Genomic DNA, 24,439 nt, shown 5'->3' with positions numbered 1-24,439 from the left:
CTTCCTGATTGCAGTGACTCAGGAGAACTTGGGCGTGAGGTGGGGCGCACACAGGCTGTGGTTCCCGAGCCTCTGCTTCAAGCAGGACACCCCCCCACCGCCCCGCTCCTGCTCCTGCTTATACTTCGGATCTCCCTGTATGTTTCTGTTTGAAGAAACAGGTCTCCTGCTACAACAGAGTTTGAAACCTGCTGATGTGAACCATCCCTCTGGGAGGGTGGAGGGAAAGGTCAAGGATGTTTGCTCAGGAATTAGCCACGAGAGGTATGAATAGCCCGCTCGCCCTTCGCTGGCCTCTGAGACCCGGTGTGGGACCCAAGGCACTCCCCTGATGCAGCCTGCCGCGAGCAGAGGCCAGAGCAGCCCCCCGGGAAGGCTGCAGACCGGGAAGGGGACAGAGCACGGACACCTACCCCTGCCTGGTGGTCAGCCAGAAGATTTTGGTAATAGCTTTGCAAGGAAAAGGACCTACAAGAAAAGGAACCGGCTTGCATACACTTCTTATAGAGAATCTCAGATCGAACTTTTTTTTTTTTTTTTAAAGTAGGTCCCACACTGAAGCCCAACACCGGGCTTGAACTCACGACTCTGAGATCAAGACCTGGGCTGAGATCAAGAGTTGGATGCTTAAACTAACTGAGCCACCCAGGTGCCCCCCCCAAAAAGGAACCAGCTTGAATGGGGCCCTCCACTCCAGTGTCCACAGGGCACAGACCCTTCACACCCCCACCTGCACAGCAGACCTGTGCTCAGGAGTCCTGCTCTGGGCGGTGCCCGGAGAGAGCCATGACCGGTCACAGAAAACCCACCACGTGGCTCTGGACAAAGCCTTTACTTCTCGGGGCCCCGGTTTTGCTGCTGGGAGGTGGGCACCTACACCCAATCCCGGGAAGGACAGACCGGGAACAGAGGACACTGCTTTGCCAGAGGACAGGGGGTGCCCTGCGACGGGTCAGGGCCGGGCCCCCACGGGTGGGGAGCACTGACCATAGGGCACGCAGTTGCGCAGCGGCTCCGCTCGCTGGCTGTCGCTGGACACAGGCCACTGGCCGTAGCTGCCGTCGGAATGGCAGCTGACAATCAGGTGGCCGTCCCGCTGCCAGCAGACATTCTCCAGTTGCTTCAGAGGAGAGGGAGAGTGCGCAGGCCAGGATCAGGGTGTTGCTGCTGCCGCCGGCACCCCCAGGTCCCAGCACAGGGCTGTCCGCGAGAGCCACGTGGCATCCGCCCCCATCCCCGGCACGGCCTACCTGGCTGCTGAGGAAATGGCAGAGCACCCGGCGGCCCCGCAGGTCCCAGACGACGACGAGGCCCCGGCTGTAGCCGATGAGGACCTGGTTGGGGTCGCGGGGGTGTTCCTGCAGAGCTTCCACCATCTCAAACACCCGCCGGTGGCGGGCCTCCTCGGGCAACCTGGCGGAGGGAAGTGCGGTGAGGCTGTATTGTCGCCGCCGCCGGCAGGCAGGACCCACGGCGTGGCACAGGCGCGCACCGCGTGGATGGGCAGTGTGGGAAGATCACGGGGACACACCGTCAAGGGGGGAGCCATGCAGAGAACAGGACAGTGACAAACAGAAACCTAAGGATACAAACACATGGGACACCACTACAAGGAAAGGCAAGGGGGTGACTTCCGGAAGAGCCAATGTGGTGGCTACCTCCGGGGAGGGAGGAGCACGTGGGGGCTCCGGGGAGGCCGGCAAAGTTCTAGTTCTTTGCCCAGGGAGTGGCTGCGGGGAAGCTCACTTTACAAGAATCCACTAAACCGTACATTCATATTTACTGCATTTCTGCATAGAGGTGGTGTTTCATAATAAAAGTTTTTAAAACCCACAAAACAAAACTCTATGTGAGTTGGCCTGGCCTTGAGCTTTGATCCCTTCCTCCTTCTCTGGGCCTGGAATGCTGATGTTAAGTCCGGAGCTGCTGCAGCCAAAAGAGGACTATGAGGTGGCAGGTCGGCAGAGGACCCAGAGCCAACACCGCAGACCAGATGGAGTAGACAGGCAAACAGCCTGGACCCCCAGGGCATTTCTAGACACCCAACCAAGCCAAACCTCTTTTCATCTAGAACGAGGATTTAGATTGGTAGGAGGGGGTTCCCAGGGTACTCAGGCTGGGGGGGGGCCCCCAACTAGACTCCTACCAGCAGAGTGAGGTGGGCACTTGGCATGGCGACCTGTGAGGAGCAGGTCCTCCCGCGGCCCTGCCCACACACCTGCAAACAGTCCTGCTCTGACCATGGCCGTGATGCCCTGACTCTGCCCTCCCGAATGGGAAAGACAGAGGTTTGTGCTCAGAGGGACCCAGCCCCAAGCACAAAGCCTCCTGCCCCAGCCTGGACAGCAGGCCCTGAAGGACATGAGTGAGTTGGAAGACTGGTCCTTTCAGGAACAGGGTTCCACTGGCTCAAGCCTGAAGCAGCTTCACGTCTGAGGACTCTGGCCTCCTCTCCGTCCTATGAAACTGCAGAACATTCCACCATGGCTAATCCTTCATCTCCTCCTCCTTTGGGCCCCAGCACCTTCTCTCCACACCCAGACCTGATCTGACCCCCTCTCTGTTGCAGACATCACCATCATGGGACAAAGCCTCCAGAATGATCTAAAGAAGCCTACAGGGTCATGGCTGTCCAGGAGTTTGGGCCATGGGGCCTGCATGCAAGTGAAAACTCAGCACAGATTCCAAAGCATAAACCTCCCCAGAAGTTGCCCCACCTGACCCAGTGAGGTTCGGGCCTCATCTGCCCTGCTGTGGAGCCCCTGGGTTTTGAAATTCGTGGTAGCAGTGTGAAGAACACTGGACTAAGAATTGGCTGACAGTGCAAAATCATTTTGAACCTTACTTTCCTCACCTTTAAATGAAATGACAAGTTATCCCCAAGACCCGTTGGAGAGTTCTGGAACGCTAACACATTATGGGGTGAGAGTCTCCATTTAGGGGACAGGTGGGGAGCTGAGAGTCTCTCCTCCCATCCCTACAGACTTCCCAGGAGAGAAATTAGAAGCCCCTGAGATATTCCTGGGACAGAAGGGAGAAGGCCGTGGCCGGCTGGAAGGGCCGGCTTCCTGACGGCAAGGCGTCTGCAGGCTCACCGCTGGAGCACGGCGTCCGAGCTGATGGTCTGGTCCTCCAGCGTGCGGAAGGCCGGCAGCTGCACCACGAACACGTTCCCACTCTCGGTGCCCAGGTAGAGGAGCTCTCCGGAGGAATGCGGCAGGACCACGGTGATCTGTGTGGCACTGGGGGCAGCCCTGAGGATGGGAACGGCTGCCTGTGAGCTGGCTGCTACTCCGGCAGGGGAGGCCCCAGGGCTAGATCCCAGGACTCCTGGCTGCCCTCACCGGCCCCAGGAAAGGCCATGCCTCGGGGAAGGCAGGCCCGTGAGGTCCTTTAATGGGGTCCGATGGTTGTCCCGGGCCAGGATAAATATATTGATTACTTTCAGCCAAGACAGAAGACAGAGGGTGGAGGGCTTGGGCTAGGAGGCAGACCCCCCCCCCCCCCCCGGCCCCCAGAGCCTCCTACGCAGACGCCGCGTGGGGATGGAGGGAGGCAGGCCGCAGCCCCACCCGCTCCGCCAGAGCACCTGCAGGTGGGGATGCGTCGGCTCAAGCAACTGCCAGGCCCCCCAAGGGCGCCACAGGACCTTTACAGGGTGGTTCCACCCTGGAGCTGGGTGTGCAGGTCAGGCTGGCTGGGAGAGGACGGGCACCGAGTCCTTACCCGGGGGGACCACGCAGTGTGAAACTCTCATCTTCCTGTAGCTCTGACACGCTGCCTTTGACCTTCAGGCTCCACAGGTGCAGGCTGTTGTCATCCAGCAGGGTGACTAGCTGGCACTAGGAAGGGAATGGCTCAGGAACCAGGAGCATGCTGTCTCATCAGCTATGGAGGGGCCAGCATTCACCATGGCCTCTCACCCCCGGGTGGCCCACCCTGCGCCAGTTGATTCAGAGAGCCCCAGAACCGAAAGACCCCTGGTTACTCTTAGGGTGGTCCATGAACCTATAGCTGGGAAAAGGGGGGTGGTCCCCGGCCCGATCAGACCCAATCCAGGGCCACCAAATGCCTGCCTCTGTACTTCCCTGCTGGGGGACGTGAGAGTAAGGGGGCGTGGAAGGCCCCTTACCTGGCCGGGTAGGAAGTGGATCTGTACCACAGCGTTGTTCTCCCGGTGCAGCCCCATGAACTCCACCCCAGGGGCACCATAGCTGCAAGCGGCAGGCTCAGGAAAAGCTCCGGAAGGCAGGACACCACCCCCTCCCGCTCAAGGGCCAGGACCTCTGGGCCCACGTGGCAAGGAATATAAATACCTAGCAACACAGACGGGCTCTCCCTCCCCCCAGTTGGCCCCAGGGCGGGAGGGGGGGGCGGGAAAGCAGTGGCCCTGGCCTGAAGGCACGTGCTGCAGGGTGATGTGACCCCGAGGGGGAGCCAGCTCCAACCAGGGAGAGCTTTTATAGCCAGGCAGGTGGGGGTGCCACCTACTCTGGCAAGGGCCGGACTGCTTTCTACACCCTCCCCCTGCCCCCACTACCTGAGCCGCAACAGACCCAGCAGCTACCACAAGGTGGCACCTGAGAAGAGACAGGGCACCCCCCTGGGCCCGCCCCCAGCAGCTATGGCCATGAGTCTCTGCACCGGGGACTGGGAACCAGGGGCAATGATTATAACCAGCTAAGAGCACGCTCTGTGCAGCCTCGGCCCCGCCTGCCCCGCTGTGCTGTGGCAGAGGACCGGGATGGAGGCACAGCTTCCCCTGAGGAGGGTCCCCCCATCTCCCAATTCTCCCAGGTGCCACCCTGGCTCACTCTAGGAACTCGGGTGGGATATGGGGGTGGGGGAGCTCCCAGACTTGTAGTTCAGGCCAGCCCGAGGACCCAAGCAGTGATCCTCCATCCTGGAACCCGCGGGCTTGCCTCTGAAATAGCCCAGAACCAATGCTTTGGATAGAGGATGACCCCATTGGGCCATGTCCAGCCCGAGGCCAGGGAAGGGCTGTCCATGCCAACCAGGAGTCCACTCTCTCTGGTGTGCCTGTGTAGACACAGGGGGCGTGCATGGTGGGGCAGAATCTGGAAGCCTTAGCACTGTTCCTCCCACCCAAGGCCACCCTGGTTTGGAGAGCACCCTGGGACCAGTCTACTAACTGGGAGAAAGGGAAAAAAAAAAAACAAACCCAACCTGCCTCCACTCACTGCATCCACGGCTGACTCCCAAGAGGGTATGTGGACCATCCCAGGAACAGGAGGGGTCATCTACAACCTGCTTTCCTTTGAATCCCACCAATGCCAGGGCCCCCGCCCCTTCCAGCTCCCCCTCCCCCACCCGGCTGGGAGCTGGGGGAATGGAAAGGATACAGCTTGACGGCTCCCGAGCGGGTGCCGATGGCCAGGATGCGCAGAGACAGGCTGTAGCCGAGGGCGCTGGGCTGGTGTGGGAAGCCGTGCTCCACCGTCTGCAATGAGAAGCACTCAGCACAGACCTGCAGATGTGTCCCCTCCGCCCCGCGCAGCTGGGGAGCCAGCACGGGACAGAGGAGTTGCAGCAGAGCCGCCCCAGCAGGAAGGAGCACGTCGGTCATGTCCAGGTTCCTGCCTAGATGCCTGAGTACAGAGCCAATCCCAGACCCATTTCTGACCCGGTCCTTGGCCTTGCGGCCATCCCTGGGACACACTCTCCCCTGACACCACACTGGCCACGCGTTCTCCAGGAACTCTAACCTGGTTCCTCCACCACCCACACTATGGGTGACTGACCCAGTCCTCCTGCAGGGGTATGGGGGCAAGGGAAGCTTTGGGGGGCTGGCACAGTGTTGGACCAGAATGCTCAGGAAGCCTGGCTGTACCGCAGTCCTGGGCCAGTGCTTACGGGAGGACAGAACCCACAGCAGCCTTCCCTGACTCTTGGCCGTCCGAGGCTCCTCCAGCCCTGAACATCTGTACCTCTGTTACCGAGAGTTCTCCACTATCCTTCCAGAGAAGGTTCTGGAGTTTTGTTGCAGACACTCGCTTTTGCTCATTTCTTACTATAGAAGTAATACACATTGTAGACAACTTGGAACATATGAAGAAGTTTGAAAAACGAAACAAAAATCACCCATACCCCCACAACCAGAAGTGACCCTTGCTAGCATCTTGGTGTGAGTCTTTGTGTTGTGACCGTATACTTGTGTGTCTTCACTTAATAGAGAGAGCTGATTGGGGTCGTGCCCCACGGCTATGTGCATACACGCAGAGCTACGTAGCCTGTCTGCCCACCCACAGCCAGCCCAAGTTGTCCAAAGCACTGAAGTGACTTTTAAGTGGCTAAGGAGGGGAGCCTGGGGGGCTCAGTCTGTTAAGCATCCAACTCTTAATTCTGGCTCAGGTCTTGATCTCAGGATCGTGAGATCGAGCCCTGCGTAGGGCTCTGCACTCAGCGGGGAGTCTGCTTGGGATTCTCTCTCCCTCCCTCTCCCTTTGCCCCCACCCCCACCCAAACCCCCCTGCACAGGTGCTTCATCTCCCTCTCAAATAAATAAATCTGAAAATAAAATAAAATAAAATAAACAGCTAAGGAATGTTCCCTGTGTCAAGGCGTCTGAACTCGCCAGGCTTTTGTTGGTGAACACTTTGTTTCTACAGGGTTTACCATTGCCAATTGCATTGATGACCTTCCTTGGACTCCTCTTGTCTTTGCCTGCAACTCAGTATTTCCTTAGGTGGATGTCCCAGTGGTGGAATTACAAGCTTAAAAGGTATGGATGTATATACTACAGACTTGGACTGATAAACTACCTTCGGGAAGGTTGTGGTTGTTTCTTGTTCAGAGCTCCCCGCCCCCCGCCTCCCACCCCAGGGGATACGGAACCTGCAGAGCTAGATCAGAGCAGGGCAAAGGATGCCAGCCAGATGCTTTACACTTTTTTTTTTTTTTTTAAAACAATGAAGGCTCTACCCTGCAGGAAAAAGGTTGCACAAATGAGGCAGCTTTCCTTAGGCCCAGGGCTCTCCTCTGGGCTTCCCTTGGCTGTCCCATCAGGCCCAAAGGAGCAGAGACAGAAGTGCCAGTGGGCACGACAGTTTAGCAATCCCAACTGCCAGTTGTTGGCTTGTCTGGCCCAGTCCAGCAGCTCACAGGAGGAGGCCCTGAGGTGGGGTCAGCCAGGGAAGAGAGCTCCAAAGAATGCTATTCTGGGGACACATAGGTGTAAGCCCACCTCCCCCCCACCCCACCCCACCCCACTCCACTCCCCCGCCAGCTCTTTGCCAGGAACTAGTCTGCCTTAGAAATGGCTATACCTGGAAGGGACAGACTGGAGAGCAGGAGTGACCCAGCAGGAACCCCCCTGGCCAGCCCAGGTCCCTGTTCAGCTATGTAAAAAATGCAGCGCCTGGAAAAGTCTTGGGGAGATAGCACAGTGTCTGGAATGTAAACATTTCCCAGGAAAAGGAGGGCAGGGCACGTGATGGTGTGTGTGGGGACCAGATCCCCCAGGGCCCCTGGGTAGGCCTCAGCCAGCCTCAGGTTGCTGGGGCCTCAGCAAGTCAGCAGCCAGCCAGGGCCCAAGAAAAGTTTCCTGGGATGGTGGCATTTTTCTCTCATCCCAGTCGGCAGCAGCGTGGGGTCAAAGCCTCTGGAATTTGGAAGGGTCTGGGGAAAATGTCCTGCAGGAAGGAGCCCTGTGTCCAGGAGGAGACCCAAGCCCTGGGTTGCCCAGTGTGGCAGCTTTGAGCCGCGTAGAGATACTGAGCACCCTGAATAAATAAAATCTTAAAAAAAAAAAAAATACAGGGCGCCTGGGTGGCTCAGTCGGTTAAGTGACTGCCTTCGGCTCAGGTCATGATCCTGGAGTCCCTGGATCGAGTCCTGCATTTGGCTCCCTGCTCAGCAGGGAGTCTGCTTCTCCCTCTGACCCTCCCCCCTCTCATGTGCTCTCTCTCTCATTCTCTCTCTCTCAAATAAATAAAAAATCTTAAAAAAAAAAACCAAACACCTAGAAAAACCCTCATTAATTTCTATTGACTACATGTTGAAACAGTAATATTTTGGATATATTGGATTAAAATATATTACCAAAGTTAATTTCACTCATCTAAAATAGGTAATGCAGTTGCTAGAATGTTTTAAATTACATACGTGGCTCATACCATAGTCCTATTGGATCGAGGCGTTGCCCTCAGGACGATTCTGCCTCAGGACAGCGGCAAGAGAATCAAGCCAAAGAGAAAACAGAGTGCAGCTTTCTCTTTCTGTCAGGCTCTCAGGCCACACACTATCTACCAACTCCCTGGCAGGAAGTTCTCCTAATATCCCACCCGAGTCACTCCTATTACAGGTTGGCCTCTTCTCTGAAACTGCTCTGGACAAAGGCTGGGCCCATCCTTCAATCTCTTGTACTTACTCCTATTTCCTTCAGGGTCCTGGGGACACCGCCACCACCCTGACTCTCATCCCCACCTTCTTTTCCATAGGCTGGTTTAGGAAGAACGGGGACTGAGTCAGGCCCAGTAGGCTCTGAATGCCCCCTCTGCCACTTAAAATGCCTTGGGACTTGGGTGAGTTCCTCTGCCTCTCTGAGCCTCATTTCACATCTGATCAATGGGATGATACCAATGACTGCATGGAGCAGGGCCGCCCGCAGCTTGAACGCCAACCTCTAGAAGACCACCCACCATCAGGCTCAGCTGGAAGGCTCAGCTCACCGCCACCACCACCCCCCCCGCCCCCCCAGCGCACAGGCCTTGCCGCACACAGCCTGCCTGCCTTCTAAAGGTCTCCATCATTCAGGCATCTTCATCAGCGGACCATGGCTCCCTCAAGAACAACATGAGGGGAGGAAATGTCGTGGTGCCCTTACCTGGCCAGGGGCCAAGAGAGTGGGTTCAAATGTAATTAGTGTGGTGACGGGGATTCCCCAGGTCTGGGGAGGGGTGCGGGGTGCGGGGCGGAGAGGTGGACATGCAAATAAGGCCCACAAATCCTCAAATGAGGCAGTTATGATCCGGTAGGAGGCCGCAAACCTGCCTGAAGGCTGAGGGAGGAGGTGTGGCGGCCCCAGGCCAGTTACAGGACGCCCAGGGGTCATGTTGGGAATGGGAAGGAAGGGATTTGGATTTGGGAAGAGGACAGAGGTCAACTAGGGAGGAGCCACAGAAACCCAGAGCAGCCTGGGGAAGCGGGAAGGTTCTGCAAGGCACCCCTGGCCTGTGTTCCAGCTGTCCTCCCAACCTCAGATGTCCTCCCTGTTCCTTGGTTGTCCCATCCTCCAACTTCTAACAGCCTTTAAAGACTCAGCCCCCCCACTGGAGTATGAGGTCCACATGGGGCACAAGAAGTGGGCTCAGCCCCAGGGGTGCCCTGCTGTGGGACTTCTAAGGCTCACAGCAGCCCCGAATCATCCCTCCACCCAGGACAGCGGGTGGGGTGGGGGCTCAGCCTAGGACAGCAGAGCCTCCAGCTCAGAGTCAAGCTAGGAGGTTACCCAATGCCTGACCACCACTGGGACCAGCCTCCCCTACGTCCTGAGCTCATCATCCAGCCTACCTGGCCCTGCCCTCACCCTGCTACCTGGCTCAGGTAACCTCTGCCAAGGGAGGAGAGAACAATGAACTCTTTTGACAGGAACTGGGAAAGGAGAGATTTGCAGGAGCTGCCAAAGTGCAACATTAGCCTGGTGCAGGAAAGAAAGCCCTGTCTGTCTCATGCTGGCTCCAGGACCCCATTGCAGGTTCTCGGAAAGGAGAGAGCAAAGGTTGTTGGTCAGAGACAGTGGGGGCCCTTCATCTTGCCCTCAGCGAGGGAGGATGCCGGCCAAGATCCAGGGCTGAGGAGTCCCTAGCCCTTGCTGGGGGGCTGGAAAGAGGGCTGCCTGGGGCCGGAGGGGGCATGCCCAGCTGCTGGGCTGGGTGGCACTGCCCTATACTGGGTGTGGTCAGCTCAGATTCCTGGTGGTGGCAGCAACCTGGCCCTCCCTGTGTGGCTGTCACCTGACACCAGGGGACCAGCCACAAAAAGCCAAGACAAAACAACCTGGTCCTGGACAGGGGTGGCCAGTCAGGAACACACTGTTCGGAGCCTGGGGGTAAGCAGAGCGTGGGCGGGCTGGACAGGAAGGGCCCAGAGCCTTTAATTAACTGGCTGGTTTCACCAGGGGAGGGAGCTGCCGCAAGGGATTTCTGAGGAAGGAGTTTTACTGTGGCGTGAGTTTCCGTCCCCTTGAAATCACTTCCTCTCCACTGAGATGTCCAGTGGGTTCCACAGTCCCCTCATCTGGTCACCAATGGCTCAGAAGACTACTTCATAGGCAATCAAACTGAGGCTCAGGAGGTGAGGTCACCACCCTCAGAGTGCAGCTGGTGGGTAGATGGGGCCGGGAGCCCCTCCTCCGGCTGGCGCCACCACGCACCATATGCTCAGGCTACGTGAGCCCTGGAGGCCTCAGCTTTCTTACCTGCAGAATGGGAATGCCACCTGGGTGTGAGGCACCACGAAAGCCAGGTAAGGTACCAACTGGGTGCCAGGTGCCATTCCAAGCAACTTTGTTTTGCACACCAACCTGGATGTGGAGACCATGAGGACACCCGCTTCACAGATGAGGGAACTGAGGAGCGGAGAGGCTCAGTAACATGTCCGCAGTCACTCAGCGAGAAGGCGCACAGCTGACTCTAGCGTCCCTGCCCTGACCGCCGCACTCCCTGGCCCCTTTGCTGTTTGGCAGAGGGTTCAGGGAATCAGTCTGTCTACAGACACAGTTCCTTCCCAGGGACCACTGGTCCAGTCTGGACACTGCTTGCTTCACTAGCTGCGGGCACCCTTCCCAGGGCTGACCTTCACCTACATGTGAATGACACCTTCACGGACAGGCTCCAGCTCTGTATATCCCACTGTCTGCGAAGACCCAGGGATTCCAAGGCTCCCCAAACTCAAACTTGAGGCTAAATAATGCCCACAGAGCTGTGCTCCGAATCTGTGGCCGCCAGCCACGCACAGCCTTTCAACTTAGACCTTAACTCATGTAAGCCTGACACCAACTCAATGGGGTCGCTTCCACATCTTTTTTTTTTTTTTAACGATTTTACTTACTTATTTGTCAGATGGAGAGCGAGAGCACAAGCAGGGGGAGTGGCGGAGAGCGAGAGCACAAGCAGGGGGAGTGGCAGGCAGAGGGAGAAGCACACTCCACCCCCCACCGAACAGGGAGCCCGAGGCAGGATTCGATCCCAGGACGCTGGGATCATGACCTGAGCTGAAGGCAGACGCCTCACCAACTGAGCCACCAGGCGCCCAGCTTCTATTGCCTTGTGGAGATGCGTGACTTGCCCAAGGTCACCCAGCTGGCGAACCTCGGCAGTCAGTTCTGGGGTTGATGGTGCCACTAACCAAACCCCGGGCTGCACCACCTGCCGATCAATGGAGACCATCGCTGCTGCTCTTCTGTCCAAATCAAACGCATCACTTTCCCTTTCACCCACTCCTCACCTCTCCTGGGCTTCCCCCTCCCAGGATGGAGCCTCCACAGTCGTGCTGGACACACACTTCCCCTCCCTGCCCCCCTCACTCCTACATCCCCATCTAGCACCAGGCCTCATGCCCTAAATAGTTCTCTAATCCAGGGGTCCTCGGCCAGGGGCCACTGGGCAGCGTCTGGAGACGTTTCTGGCTGTACATCTTGGGAAGGTAGGCCCAGCGATGCTGTTCAACATCCTCACCACACGGCCAGCCCCAAATGTCAACAGTGAGAAGGCTGAGAAACCCTGTCCTATTTGTGCCCTGCACCCCACCCCACTGCCTGGGACTCATCCAATCCCTGCAATGCTCCCCTTGAAAAACAAAAATTAAAAAAGTTATTTTGCAAACTGGAAACGGGATCGCTCATTCCCCGGCTCAAAACCCACCATAGCTAGCTATGGCGTGTCAGGCCCCAGACTCCCAGGTTCCTGGCTCCCTCGAGCTGACTCCAGTGAAGCCTGGTGCGGGGGAGGGGCTGGCATGGGTGGGACCGCCCAGGTTTCTAAATAGTCCAGGATCTGGCCTCATCCCCCAATCCCAACCCTTCAGGCTCCACATTCACTCAGTGTCCAGGTGAGACCAAACCGGCCCACCTCCTTTCCCTCCCTCCCCTTCCTCCTTTCTACTCCCAGGAAGTGGCATTTCAGACCCTCAGCCCCCTCCCTCCTTCTAGACTATAAAAGTCCTGGAGGGCAAAGATCTTATCGGAGATCCCACAGCCCCAGCCCTGGGTTGTCTTTCAGTAGGTGCTCAATGCAGGTTTCTAGCAAATGAATGGAAGGAGGAAGGAATTCCAGGAGCTTCCCCTCCCTCCAGCCATCCCTAGGGGTGGGGCAGCCAAGTTTGGGGTCCACCAGTTGTGGGGCATGGGGGGGGATGATTCCTCTGCCCCAGCCCCACCCCAGCCCCACCCTGCTGCACAGTTGGAACTTAGGGCAGGGGTTCCTCCCTCTGCTGAGCCTGTCTATCCGGTTTCTACTGGAATTGGCCACCTTTTTGGGGTGTGAGATCTCTCGGTGTCATCAGGGGCAATGGAGGCACATAGGGGTCACCCCAGCCCCCAGGTGAGTGCTGAGGTTCTGAGACCGACACCCATGTGTTACTCCCTTGGAACCAATGGCGGCAGGCACCCAGGGGCTCCCGAGATCTCCCATTCCCAACACTTGCATCCATTTCCCGAGGTCCAAAGATCCTGCCCACAGCTTCCTTCTGCCAGTGGGAGGAGGTGCTCATTCAGGGAAGCCCTCATCCCACAGGCGAGTGGCCTCAGCAAAGCTCCGTCACCACATCTGCCACAGGCCAAGAAAATCAGGGGAAAACGGCAGGGCGCCTCCACCCTCCTCACACAAGCCCCTGGGAGCTCTCTCTCTCCCTGGGGCGCAGCCCCTGAGAATGGCAGCTAGTGCTCCTAGACCACAAATTATCTAACTCCATACAAGCCTTGTAACAAGCCTACGCTGTGGGCGATGGGCACAGGGTCACCCAACATCTAAGCAGCCAAGCTGGAGGGGAAGCATGTCCTGGAGGGGTCCCTGGGCCCCCGAGGAGCAGAGCACCGTGGTGCTCCGCTTCCTGCAGTCCACCTTCGGGGGCAGAGGGAAGTTTGGGCATGCAGGCCACGGGCCTAGATCAAAGCCGCCGTAAGACACGCTAATTACCCCGAAACGGCGGCAGATTGCTAGGTGGCTGCAGAGCTAATAAACCGCGTTGCGCTCCTCCTGTTTATAGGCCAGCTCTGGCCTTCTCAGGCTCCGGCCACCGTGAGGAAGCTAGTGGAGCTTCTGGGGCCCTCCCCGTCATCTCGGGGGACAGGTCTCACTCTGGCTTCAGGGGGCCTTAGGAGCAGGTTTGGGGTTGGGGTAGCCAAATGCCAGCCTTGGCACATTGTTTCAGGTGCCTCTCCCCCCTCACCCAGGCCTAAGCCTGCCACAAGGAAGCCACAGGGATCACTGCATGCTGCCTGCCGGGAAAGCTGCGTTTTCCTGTGGGGGCGATGTGAGGAGAAAGGGGACAGCCATGGGCTGCGGCCACTGCCCCAGGGACCGGGCATCACAGGAACATTGCTACACCTGGCAAGGTTCAGCCTCCTTTCATCTTTCCTGTCCCTGAGCCTCCTCCACAGCCTGTGAGGAGGTAGGTTGTTTTAGCCTTATTTTTTAGGTGGGGAAACTGAGGCTGGAAGAGGCAGAGTGATTTGCAGAGGTCACACAGCCAGTGAGACTCGGGACAGGGAGTCCCGATGCCTGGGGATCCCACTGCCCTTTCCCAGGAAAGCCCACCAACCAGACCCCATTTCCAAAGTCAGGCGCCCATGTATGGCAGCGCCCAGGAAGTACCTTAATCCAGGTAAAGGCCACCTGAGTGCCCCAGCCCCAGCCCCAGCCCGTGAAGGTGGACAACACGGTGCTTCCCCTTACCTTGTTAAACTGGAAAAGGTCCCGCTTGAGCCTCTCCCGTGCAGGGTCATGTCCTGACCTCAGGAACCGCCTCATCGTGCTTAGTGTGCAGCCCCCTAGAGAACGACGAGCAGCCATTGACCACCAGCGAGAGGCAGCCGTGCAGCCCTGACCCCAGCACCCACAATGGCTCCCAGGCACCAAGGGCTTGGCCCAGCCCAGCCGCTCTCCCCAAGCCCAGCAGTGGCCAGCCCTGGCCCGCAGCGGCTTCACCATCCACCTTCCTGTGCGCCCTCGCTCCATCTGCGAAGGACAGTCCAGGAACCGCAGGGACGTCTATACCTGGAGGTCCGGGGCTGGTCGAAGCTCTAACGCTTGTTCCAGGCCACCGTGGCCTTATAAAGCCAGCGGGAGAAGCTGGGGGAGGAAGCCATTTAGCCTGGCTTTATAGGAATGGAGACCCTGAGGTTAATGAGCTTAATTGTTAACCTGTTTTCTGAAAAACCATAAAACCCCAGCTAAACAGAAAGGGAAACTTCACAAGCCTCTCTCTCCAGAGCCCAATTGGGAGGCAGAAATACAAAGGCTGTCCACCTGGGCGCCCAGACCAGAACCCCACCAGGGGGAGGGGAGAGGCCTGGCAGAAGTCTCTGGGGTCAGCGCCCCCGGGCACACTCTTCCTGCTGACTTCGGGGAAGGCTCTCCCACCACAACTGTCAGGAGCCTGAGCGGGCGAGGAACAGAGCGCGTGGTCGGAGGCCCATGGCACCCCATGCCCAGGACCCATGGTGGAACCAGGGTCCAGGCTGGTGGGCTTCCTGGCTGGCCCCCTGCCCCCCATCTCTGGCTAACCGGGTCCCAGCTCCCCTGGGCTCTGATGGGTGCGCTTGATCGAGAGACTCCCTTTCCCATGGGCCTAAGTGGAGCCTTATCAGGAGAAGAAATCGGCTCCCAATAAAGAAACCAGCTCAAGGCCCAAAACCCATCCGCCCAAACCATCTGAATGTAGAATGCTTTCCCAATCCAAGGGGAACTATTTCTGGATCATCCTTGGGGGAAGGGAGAAGGATCTTCACTTCAGTTTCCGGCTTGCTTCAGCACGGCCTCCCACTGACCATAGGACACCAAGGCCTGTCCTCAGGAACACAGGGGCTCAGGGCTAGCTGGACTCGATAAAGAGACTAAACAGACCCGGTCCCTGCCCCGGAGGAGCTTACTTGGGGCCAGGATGGAGTGCAGGTTTCAGGGAGCACCTGGCCCCGACACGGTGGATGTCCTAGGGGAGAAGGTATCTGAGACCTGAAAGATGCCCTTTAGTTTCTGGCTTCTTGTGAGGTGACAAAAATTAATCATCGGGCCAGGATTCTGCATATGAAAGGACCCTGTGTGGTCCAAGACTGGGGGCTCCCTCTAAGGCATGTGGATGGCACAGGGGGGCCGTGGTGGTGGTCTCTGGCAGAACCACCAAGGGCTGGCCATGCTGGGAGGGGTCACCCCACTTGGCAGAAACACACATCATGGGGCAATCCAAAGACCACCCCAGTTGGGAACAGGTGGAGACCAGCCCCCAGAGTGCCCATCACCTTCTGGGGACACTGAAAAGACCCCTACTTGCAGGAGGGGGGGGGACAGATGCAAGAGATTTGTGCCTTCCCATTTTGGGGGAGCCAGAGCAGAATGGGGAGCCCCACTTCCTTCCAGATCGGCAGGTAGTCGGGGAAACTCTCGGGTGCCCACCGGACCCGAGGTCCCGAAGCGGGTCAGGGAAGAAACACAGGGCAATCTTGGAGGCTCTGGGGACTGGGAGTGAAAACACCCCTGGGCCTGTAGCAGTGACAGAGCCCTGGGGCTCCCGGACAAACAGCTGAGCCATGGCCTCACATTCCAGCTGCGGGGGAGGGCGGCACAGGCCCAAGCTCATAAATCGGCAGCTCCGCTCCAGGCTCCCGGAGGCGTCCACTCTCCCCTTTCTGGGCCGAGGTCACTGGGTCAGAAGTCAGAGGAAGCTGGGAGTGGTGCCTTGGAGGAGAGGGGCCTGCAGACTCCTGGGAGAGGGTGATCTGGGCTCTGCCCTGAAGGCTCGAGGGTGACAAGGCACAGCCCCAGGGGAAGGAGGTGCAGGTAGGAGGGAGGCAGATGGGATGTGGAGACTGGTGGGAGATGGTAGGCACTCCATCCACCCAAATGCCCTCAGAGCATCTGCTACATACCAGGCCCTATACCAGACCCCTACGTGTTATTTTTACTACTTTTTAAACATTTCGCTCGAGTCATCCCTGCTTATTGTACAAAAAATTAAAAAATAAAATAAAATAAAATAACCAAGAAAATCCCGAGGAGAAAATCCTCCCTAAATCCCACTATACTCAGGAGTAGGCACAGTGGCATGTCAGGACACGTCCTGCCCCCTCCTTCCTTCGAACTTCTGTACAAGGTACACCTAAACCCCGTCCCGGATGTTTGTTCACCCTCCACCAGCCTCCCTGGAAGTTCAGTGGAAGATCTCCACTTGGTAGACAAGGAAATGGAAGACCACAGAGGCTGGGTAACTCGTCCAAAGTCACTGAGGAGAAACCAGCAGAACTTGGATTTGCCCCCAGGTCTGGTGAACTCCAAATCTAAGGACTCTGGGAGGCAGGGAAGGATGGTGAGGACAGGACAGAGGGTGCCTAATTACAGCCCTGCAAGTGAAAGGCACGGGCGTACGCAGGCCTTCAGCTCAGAGCCAACCGAGTGGATTGGGGCCCGGGACCTCAAGGGCATGGAGTGAGGGAGCCAGGACCAACAGAGGCCTTTCTTCCTCACTCCCGCCAACCCCTCACTGTTGCTCCCAACACAGAAATAACTGCCCAGGTCAAGGCGTCAAAAGTGCCACCCCTTCTTGAAGGGGAACAGGTCTGGGACTGGCTAGACTCACCTCCAGGCAAACCCTCAGATCCACTGACCCCAGCTAAGTGGGTTCTCCAGAGAGAAGATCCAGGAACCCGGACCTGGAGCTCCCTGGTATGGAACTGATCCTACCTCCTCAGCCCACTCCTGGGGGTGGGAAATGGGGTGTGGGGGTTGTAAGGGAAAGAGCCAGGGCTTGGGACCAATAGCCAGGGCTCAACCACCACAGCTCAGCTCGTCTGAGCGGGGTGGCCTCCCAAGGCAGCTGCTCGAGGCCCAGCGAGCTCGTCTGTGAAGGGGATGCACCGGTCTGCTGGCAGGACTGGGAGCCATGCCAGGTAGCTGGCATGGAGCAGCCACTGTCCAAGGACTGGGGACACAACAGCGCAAAAAGACAGACAAGACCCTTTATTTCACCAAGCTGACATCTTTGCAGGGGAGTGGGTGATGACGCCCAAGTACACAAATCAGTCAGTAGGATGGTTTCAGATAGAGAGCAGGGCCAACAAGGAAATGAAGGAAGGGGCCCGGAGTGACCAGGGTGTGGTTGGAAGGACTCGGTGAACATTCCTGGGTCTGGGTCTATGGGTTTGCTGTTCCTTTCCTGAGATGCTTTTCCTCCAGGTACCCACCCACTCTCTCTCTCTCACCTCCACTCAAATGTCCCTTCTTGGACCTTCTCCTTCCTACTTCCCGGCTTGGCTTTGCTCCTTAGCACTGGTCACAGTGCAACAGTCCCCTTACTAATCTTGTTTATTACCTGTGCGCCCCTCTCTGAGGATCAGCCTTTGAGCCTTCTCATTCTTACTCAGGAATTCTGCCCTCTTTTTCACCGAGGCACCCCTGCTGAATGAATGAACAGAGGTAGGGATGCCTCCACCCAGACCTGAACGATAGGAAGTGGTCAGCCGCTTAAGATTCGGGGGCAGGGCGTGTCAGGGGAAACGGAACAAGCTTGCATCTTCCAGGAGGATGACGACAAGCAAAGGGCCAAGTGCAGGCAACAGGAGAGATGGAGTGGGTCAGGAAGGGGGGCCTGGCGGGTCACAGCAGACGGCTTCAGTCCCAGTTCACTGGGGGCCCACTGACAGTCCTGGGCAGGGTCAGCCTCGGTCTGCTCTCCCCCAACCCATAGCCCCCGTCTGCTCAGGGCCGGCCCATCTGCTCAGCCCCAACCCCAGGCCCCTTCTGCTATAGTCTCTGTGCTTCCATCTGAAATAACCCACCTGCCCCTCATGCAATCCATCTAGAAAAAGCATTCTCTTTCTGAATCTGTCCTGATCACTCTCCCCCTCCTCTTTCAGTGCTCGACCACCTTATGCTAAAACGGTCCCTAAAACTTCCATGGACAAGGGCACCCATCTAGCTCCTCGAATGTTCTTCCCAGCCTCGTTGTGCTGGTCATTAAAGAATTATCAGAAGGGAGCAGGTGAAGTATGCTCAGGGTCCTGATCAAAGGCATACTATACTCATTAAAAGGGCAGAAAACAATGGACATAGAAACATATGTACAATGTACCCTAAAGTCAGGTAAGCTCTACTAAAAATATCTATATATTTATATTTATATACAGATATTTTATTTATAAATACATATATTTGTATTTATTTAAATAGACACCACACTGGCAGGGGATTAGTAGAGATTTTTTTTCTTCTTTTGGTTTATCTGCCTCCCAGGCAGGGTAGATAAGAGGATCACATGGGAGAAGGGGTGAAGGCCCAGGCAGTGGCCAGGCAGGAGGGTGGCCCTAAGCTCAGAGGAGGCAGTCCTGTCGGTGGGATCGCTCCTGCTCTCTTAGGGGCTGGGCTCCCCTCCAGCCATGGTAAGCTGAGCAGGGGAGAGGCCTGCTGCCTAGACACCAAATGGGTGCAGAGGCAGGGAAGGGACAGGTGGGTGGGACCAGCTGTCTGACCTCGGCTTCAGGGTCCCAGGACCTGGGGGTAAAGGACACTACTACTTTATAGGCCATACCCAACGGGGATGCCAAGAAGAATCTGACGCCAAGTCACTGGAGATGTGTAAAAAACTCCGAGGGTTCTGGCTTCCTGCACTGGGCATGCCACCTGGCCAGAGCACGACCCCTGAGAGGGGGCTTCCTAAGAAACACCTTCTCCATCCCCTGGACTCTATCTCAGTTCCTGCCTGTCATACCCTCTGTCCTTGACAGGACCAAACTCCGAGCAGCCCTCCCCGTTCTGCCCTCTGTTCCCTTGGGTGTGGGCACTCGGGGTTTAGGGCTGGCCCATGTGAGGCTTGTTGACCAGTGGCGCACGTGTGTGTGTGTGGCCTGATTCTAACCAATTTTCCACAGAGCTCTGTGTCTCATGTGTGGAACTAGCCTGTGCGTTCCCTGAGGGAGGTTGAGCCGGTGCTTCCCTTTCCTTCCTGCCACTCCAATCACCCAACACTGCCATCCGCCACGAATCCTGCCAGGGTCTAAGACTGGTCTCCCCACCCCCTAATGCCCGCCCTGGAAAAGACAGGAGAGCTGTCTACTTGGTAAATTCACAGCCTGGCTTCCCTTCCCATCCTCTGCGCAGACCCCACTGTGGAGATGTGCCTAGACCCTGCCCCTTTGCATCTCAGGAGCTCAGTAAAGAGATCAGGAGAGGTAGAGACAAAACAGCCCTCTGGCGCAGGCCTGTCTTGACCCCCTGCTCTAAGCAGCAGATCTGATGATGCTATGGGGAGGAAAAAGGCGGGGTCCCAGCCCAGGCTGCTCACCCCACACAGGTACTGTTTGTCCATGAGACAGAGGCTTGGCCAAGCCGAGCCCATCTGTCCTGGATGTGTGTGATGGGCCAGCCGCCAAGAAGGCAGCTCGATAACCCAGTCAGCTCCATCCATCTGCTGGGAGAGGCTATGCTCAGGGGCAGGGCTCTGGGCATCGTGGCCCAAGGGAAAGGCGCCCCTCGCCACCTGGCTGTGGTCCTGATCTCCAGGAGCACAAACAGTCTGAACTAAAGTCCCCAGCTCTCCTTTCCTCTCCCCTTTGTTTGTGCTCCCCACAGCCCCCTGCTGCTGCAGAGGCTGCCCTCCCTTCCCGACATCCTGTGTGAGGCCTGTGTGTGGCTGTGTCCTTCCGTCTGAGGGGTGTGAGTACACCCTGAACCTCCTACCAAGGGGAGTGGTGGGGCCGGGCTCTCACCGGCAGGGGCAGCTGCAGACCCCTCCAGCATCTTGTCTGTGCCAGCTCGCCATGCCCAAGGTTGCTTTGCAAGCGCCCGTGTTACCCTGGAACCCAATCTCCCAGAGGCACCGGACAGGGCCCTGGCCAGCAGCTTAGCAACCAAACTGTGGCTGAAAGGCCGTGGGACTAGGTGGGAGGTGGGACTATGAGAGAACACCCAGAGAGGGGACAGGAACCAGAGGGTTGTCACTGCTGTTGTTAGGTAATAAAAAGGATTGAGACCAGGGGCGCCTGGGCGTCTCAATCAGTTAAGCATCTGCCTTCAGCTCAGGCCATGATCTCAGGGTCCTGGGATCGAGCCCCGCATCCGGCTCCCTGCTCTGCGGAGAGTCTGCTTCTTCTTCTCCCTCTGCACCCCCCCCCCCCCCGCCATTCATGCTCGCTCTCTCTCAAATAAAAAAAATAAAATAAAATAAAAAGATTGAGGCCAAACTATGGCAAGATGCCACTTGAAGCATTTTACCCACAGCATCTCATGTTATTTTATCAGTTATGAAATAACCGATTGAGAGAGCTATTAAGCCCAAGCAGTAAGATTCCGAACCCCGGTCTGAACTCCAACCTGACTGCAGAAGCCTCTGTCTGCCCAGTTCAGGCCTCTCTCACAGATCAAGGGGGCTGGCCAGCAGTAGTCCAGATGGGACAACCTGGGTGAGCAGCCAGAGCCTGACCTCACCCTCCCTGGCTAGGCCCAGATCAGTGTCGTGTTCCACCCCCATCCTAAGGAGCCACAAGCCAGTCCCACAACCCTGGGAGGGCCCTCCTGCCACACCCAAGGCTCCTCCTGTAGGGTTTCCTCCCAAGGCCCCTGAGGATTTGGGGGGGTGGGGGTGGGGAAGAGTAGAAATACATGCATTCCCTGAACACATCCCCATTCTAGGGGCCTCAGTCCCTTATCTGCAACCCAGCATCAGACTCTCTCCAGGGAAGTGACAGATTGGATATGGCCAAGCCCAAAGAGCAAAGCCATTCTGGGGAGGAGGTGGACAACTTGCCTGGGGTGGGGGTGGTAGGCTGTCTGGCCCATCCTATCAGGCCCCATTCCACAGCCTCCTACTTGCCTCAAAACTTGACAGCTGACTCACAGAGCCTCCAAAAGATGTCAGGTCCAGGGGAAAGGGACCGTGCCTGTCCTGTCCATGGTTGCACCCCCAGTGCTCAGCGCCTGGACACATGAGAGATGCTCATGTTCTTTGAAGAACTCCCTCACTTCCTGCAAATCTGTGCTCAAATGTGGCCTTCTCGCTGAGGCCACCCTTATCTCCTCAAGCTGCAACCTGCCCCCCCACCCTAAACTCCTACTTTGTTCTTATTCTATATAACTCAAATCACCTTTTAACACTTTTATTTTATTACTTATGCTTGTTTCCTGTTGCTCACGCTCCCCACTCTTTAGAATGTGAGTCCTGGGGGCGCCTGGGTGGCTCAGTTGGTTAAGCGACTGCCTTCGGCTCAGGTCATGATCCTGGAGTCCCGGGATCGAGTCCCACATCGGGCTCCCTGCTCGGCGGGGAGTCTGCTTCTCCCTCTGACCCTCTCCCCTCTCATGTGCGCTCTCTCTCTCTCATTCTCTCTGTCTCAAATAAATAAATAAAATCTTAAAAAAAAAAAAAAAAGAATGTGAGTCCTGGGATGGTAGAGATCTTTGCCTTGGAGGCACCAGTAGATACGCACTGCATGATTGAGTGGACAGCCAGGACTGAATAGAGATCAACGAGGTAAAGGTCTTCTCTAGTTGGGAACCACTGACCCCAAAGAGCACTGGGCTGGGGCCCCTTAGGGAAATCCCCCACCCTGTTCTTAAGTCTCTGGCCAAGGCCAGGGTCATGTAGACATCATGCCTGGCATCCTGCTGGGGTATCTTTGTGGGCCCTGCCTCAGACCAAGGCTCCAGGACACCCAGCTCCTCAGCAAGGAGGATCCAAGAACAGTATTATTTACTACAGTCAAGTAGTCCTGTGCCCAGATGTCCCTCTCAACAAACCTGGGAACACTGAGTCAGGTGTCTTGAGAGAAGACTCTAGTCTCTGCTGAATTCCTTAAGAGTAGAGTCAGGTACCTAGCAGGTTCCCTGTCCCCACGCCCAGAGGAGCCTCTCCTAGCTCAAGAATTCACTGTGGTTCCTGGGTAGGGGAAGGAGCAGAGTGACTCTTCAAAGTACCAGTTGCCTCTGAGAGGCAGGGCGGGAGGGAAGGTCACCTCAAAGGGAACTGGGCACAGCCCCATGGTGCCAGGGCACAGGGAGGGGATGGTGTTCTGGGGAACCCTGGGAGCCAAGGCTGGAGAAGAGCAAGCAGCACCAATGGCCCCCCCTGGGGGACGCCCCTCTCCTGCCCCATACCCTACTTTTCCCTGAAAACTGCTCCTGGGTAGGGGAAAACAAAGTTGCCAAACAGACTTGGCATGTCTTGACCCAGGAGGAGCCCTGATAGTAGTATCGCCTGAGTGAGATAAGAAGCCTTCTCTGAGCTGAGTACTCAGGATAAGTAAGTCCAAGCGGCCAGTGCTGCTCAGAGCAGCCAACCCAGCAGCAGGGACCATGGGCCTCTTGGGCCTCCACTCAGGTGTCTCAATAGTTGCCCCCGACACTTCTAGAAGGATCCGGAAAGTTGAGGAATCCTTCGGGAAACCCCACAGCGCTCCTGGAGACTCTTGCCCGGGATGCTCAATGTCTCCAGTGGGTAGACAAGGGGTCACAGACTGATGGTAGAGGCTCCACAATTTCCAGCTCCATATACCACTTTCTCTATGGGGTGGGGGGTGTGCAGGCTCCTGGGGCCAGGACGTCCCGGCAGGGGAGGACACCTCTTCCCTAAACGAGGTTGAAAGCACTATGGAATTCCCAGAAAAGCTCCTTAATGGCAACAGAGCAGCATAAGAATGTGATCCCCTCCACCCCCGACAGGGTACAGAATGTATACAGCCAAGCCTCTGCTAAAAGCTGAGATTAGATTGTGCACCCCCTTCTCCCCAGGAAAGGCCCCCAGCTGGGGTCTGGCCATTAGGCCTCACTCCTGGCTCTACCAAAGAGCAGGGCAGGTACCAAGGGCCACCCACAGGAACACAAGGTGAGGCTGGAAGAGGCCACTGTCCTCTACCTCTGCCTCCCTAGTTTCAAGGAACAATATTCCCATTTTAGAAGGTCTGACCTCCAGAGGCTTTCAAAAATCAGGGCCTCTTGGCTGATTTCTGGACAAAGAAGCCAAATTCCCTCACAACCCAGCAAGCACGTCCAAAAGGTTCAGGTGTCTGCCCAAAGGCCCACAAGTGAAACTTTTTACGCTTTATGGAGCAAGTTAAGCAGCTCCCCCACCCTGCTACCTGCTCTATGCCAGGCCACACGTGTTCATGACATTTTTTTCCCCCATTCTCCTGTCAACAAGGCTCACTGAGGCTTGGCATGGTTAGGTGACTGAGCCAAGATTATGGAGCAAGAAATCAGCACAGCATGATTCAGAGCTACACCTGTTATCTGGGAAGACACTAAAAAACTTAAGAACCATGTTTGAGGAAAAAGACTGAGAAGCAAGAGGGAGTTTTGCCTCCTCACACTTTCTAAAACATTTCACTTTCCCCACTATGGGCTCCTATTACCTTTTTAATTTTTTAAACTAATGGGTCAGCTGGAATTATGGGCCCTTTTCTTCTTTCAATGCAACTGTATTAAAATTTTGCTAAGTGCTCAATTATTAAGTTATTAAAATTATATTATTCTACCACCAAAGAGGCACTCCATTGACTCAAGGAAAAGTAGGGATGCAGACTGACCTCAGACGCTGGAAACACTGTCCAGTGGCCCCCCCAGAGACTGGCCTAGTCTAACTTTGGAGAAGAGGAGTTAAAGAGCGGTCAGAGCCCCCAGAGCTGGGTTTGCCTCTTGACTGCCACAGGTGAACACTGTGGGCAGATCACTTAAGAAAACCAAACCCGGGGGGGGGGGGGGCGCCTGTGTGGCTCAGATGGTTAAGCGTCTGCCTTCGGCTCAGGTCATGATCCCAGGATCCTGGGATCGAGTCCCGCATCGGGCTCCCTGCTAGGCAGGGAGCCTGCTTCTCCCTCTGCCTCTGCCTCTGCCCCTCTCTCTCTCTCTCTCTCTCTCTGACTCTCATGAATAAATAAATAAAAAACATTAAAAAAAAAAAAAGAAAGAAAACCAAACCCGGGGCACCTGGTTGGCCCAGTTGGTTGAGCAACGGACTCTTGATTTTGGTACAGGTCAGTATCTCAGGGTCCTAAGATGGAGCTGCCAGGCAGGAGTCTGCTTGAGGATTTCTCTCCCTCTGCCCCTCCCCCTGCCTCGTGCCCACATTCGAAAGAAAAGAAAAAAGGAAGGAAGGAAGGAAGGAAGGAAGGAAGGAAGGGAAAGAGAAAGAAAAAAAGAGAAAGAAAGAAAAAGAAAGAGAAAACCAAATCGGAATGTTCTGCCCATGAGATAAGTAAGTAGGACCATCTCTCCCGGGACCC

The 24,439-nt window shown here is 56.6% G+C and overlaps 1 protein-coding gene across 3 annotated transcripts in view; it reads right to left on the bottom strand.

Moving 5' to 3' along the window:
* Window positions 1–24,439, bottom strand: part of LLGL2 (LLGL scribble cell polarity complex component 2) — a 37,274-nt gene that overhangs the window by 11,542 nt on the left and 1,293 nt on the right. For all 3 annotated transcript variants that reach the window (XR_010408468.1, XR_010408467.1, XM_045888467.3), the window contains exons 2-9: window positions 13,914–14,008; window positions 5,364–5,461; window positions 4,133–4,214; window positions 3,727–3,842; window positions 3,096–3,254; window positions 1,251–1,413; window positions 988–1,120; window positions 414–468 (exon numbers count right to left, since the gene is read on the bottom strand). Coding sequence is in view for 1 of the 3 variants with exons in the window: in XM_045888467.3 (XP_045744423.1) it covers window positions 414–468; window positions 988–1,120; window positions 1,251–1,413; window positions 3,096–3,254; window positions 3,727–3,842; window positions 4,133–4,214; window positions 5,364–5,461; window positions 13,914–13,988 (881 nt within the window). In the remaining 2 variants the exon portion in view is untranslated. The remainder of the gene's footprint in view (window positions 1–413; window positions 469–987; window positions 1,121–1,250; window positions 1,414–3,095; window positions 3,255–3,726; window positions 3,843–4,132; window positions 4,215–5,363; window positions 5,462–13,913; window positions 14,009–24,439) is intronic.

Source organism: Mirounga angustirostris, unplaced genomic scaffold (genome assembly GCF_029215605.1).
Source record: "Mirounga angustirostris isolate CCGP_5_RB_7025 unplaced genomic scaffold, mMirAng1.0.hap1 SCAF_17, whole genome shotgun sequence".
Lineage (NCBI taxonomy): Eukaryota > Metazoa > Chordata > Mammalia > Carnivora > Phocidae > Mirounga > Mirounga angustirostris.
Note: the sequence above shows the minus strand (reverse complement) of the source record. Positions and strands in the feature narration are given on the sequence as shown.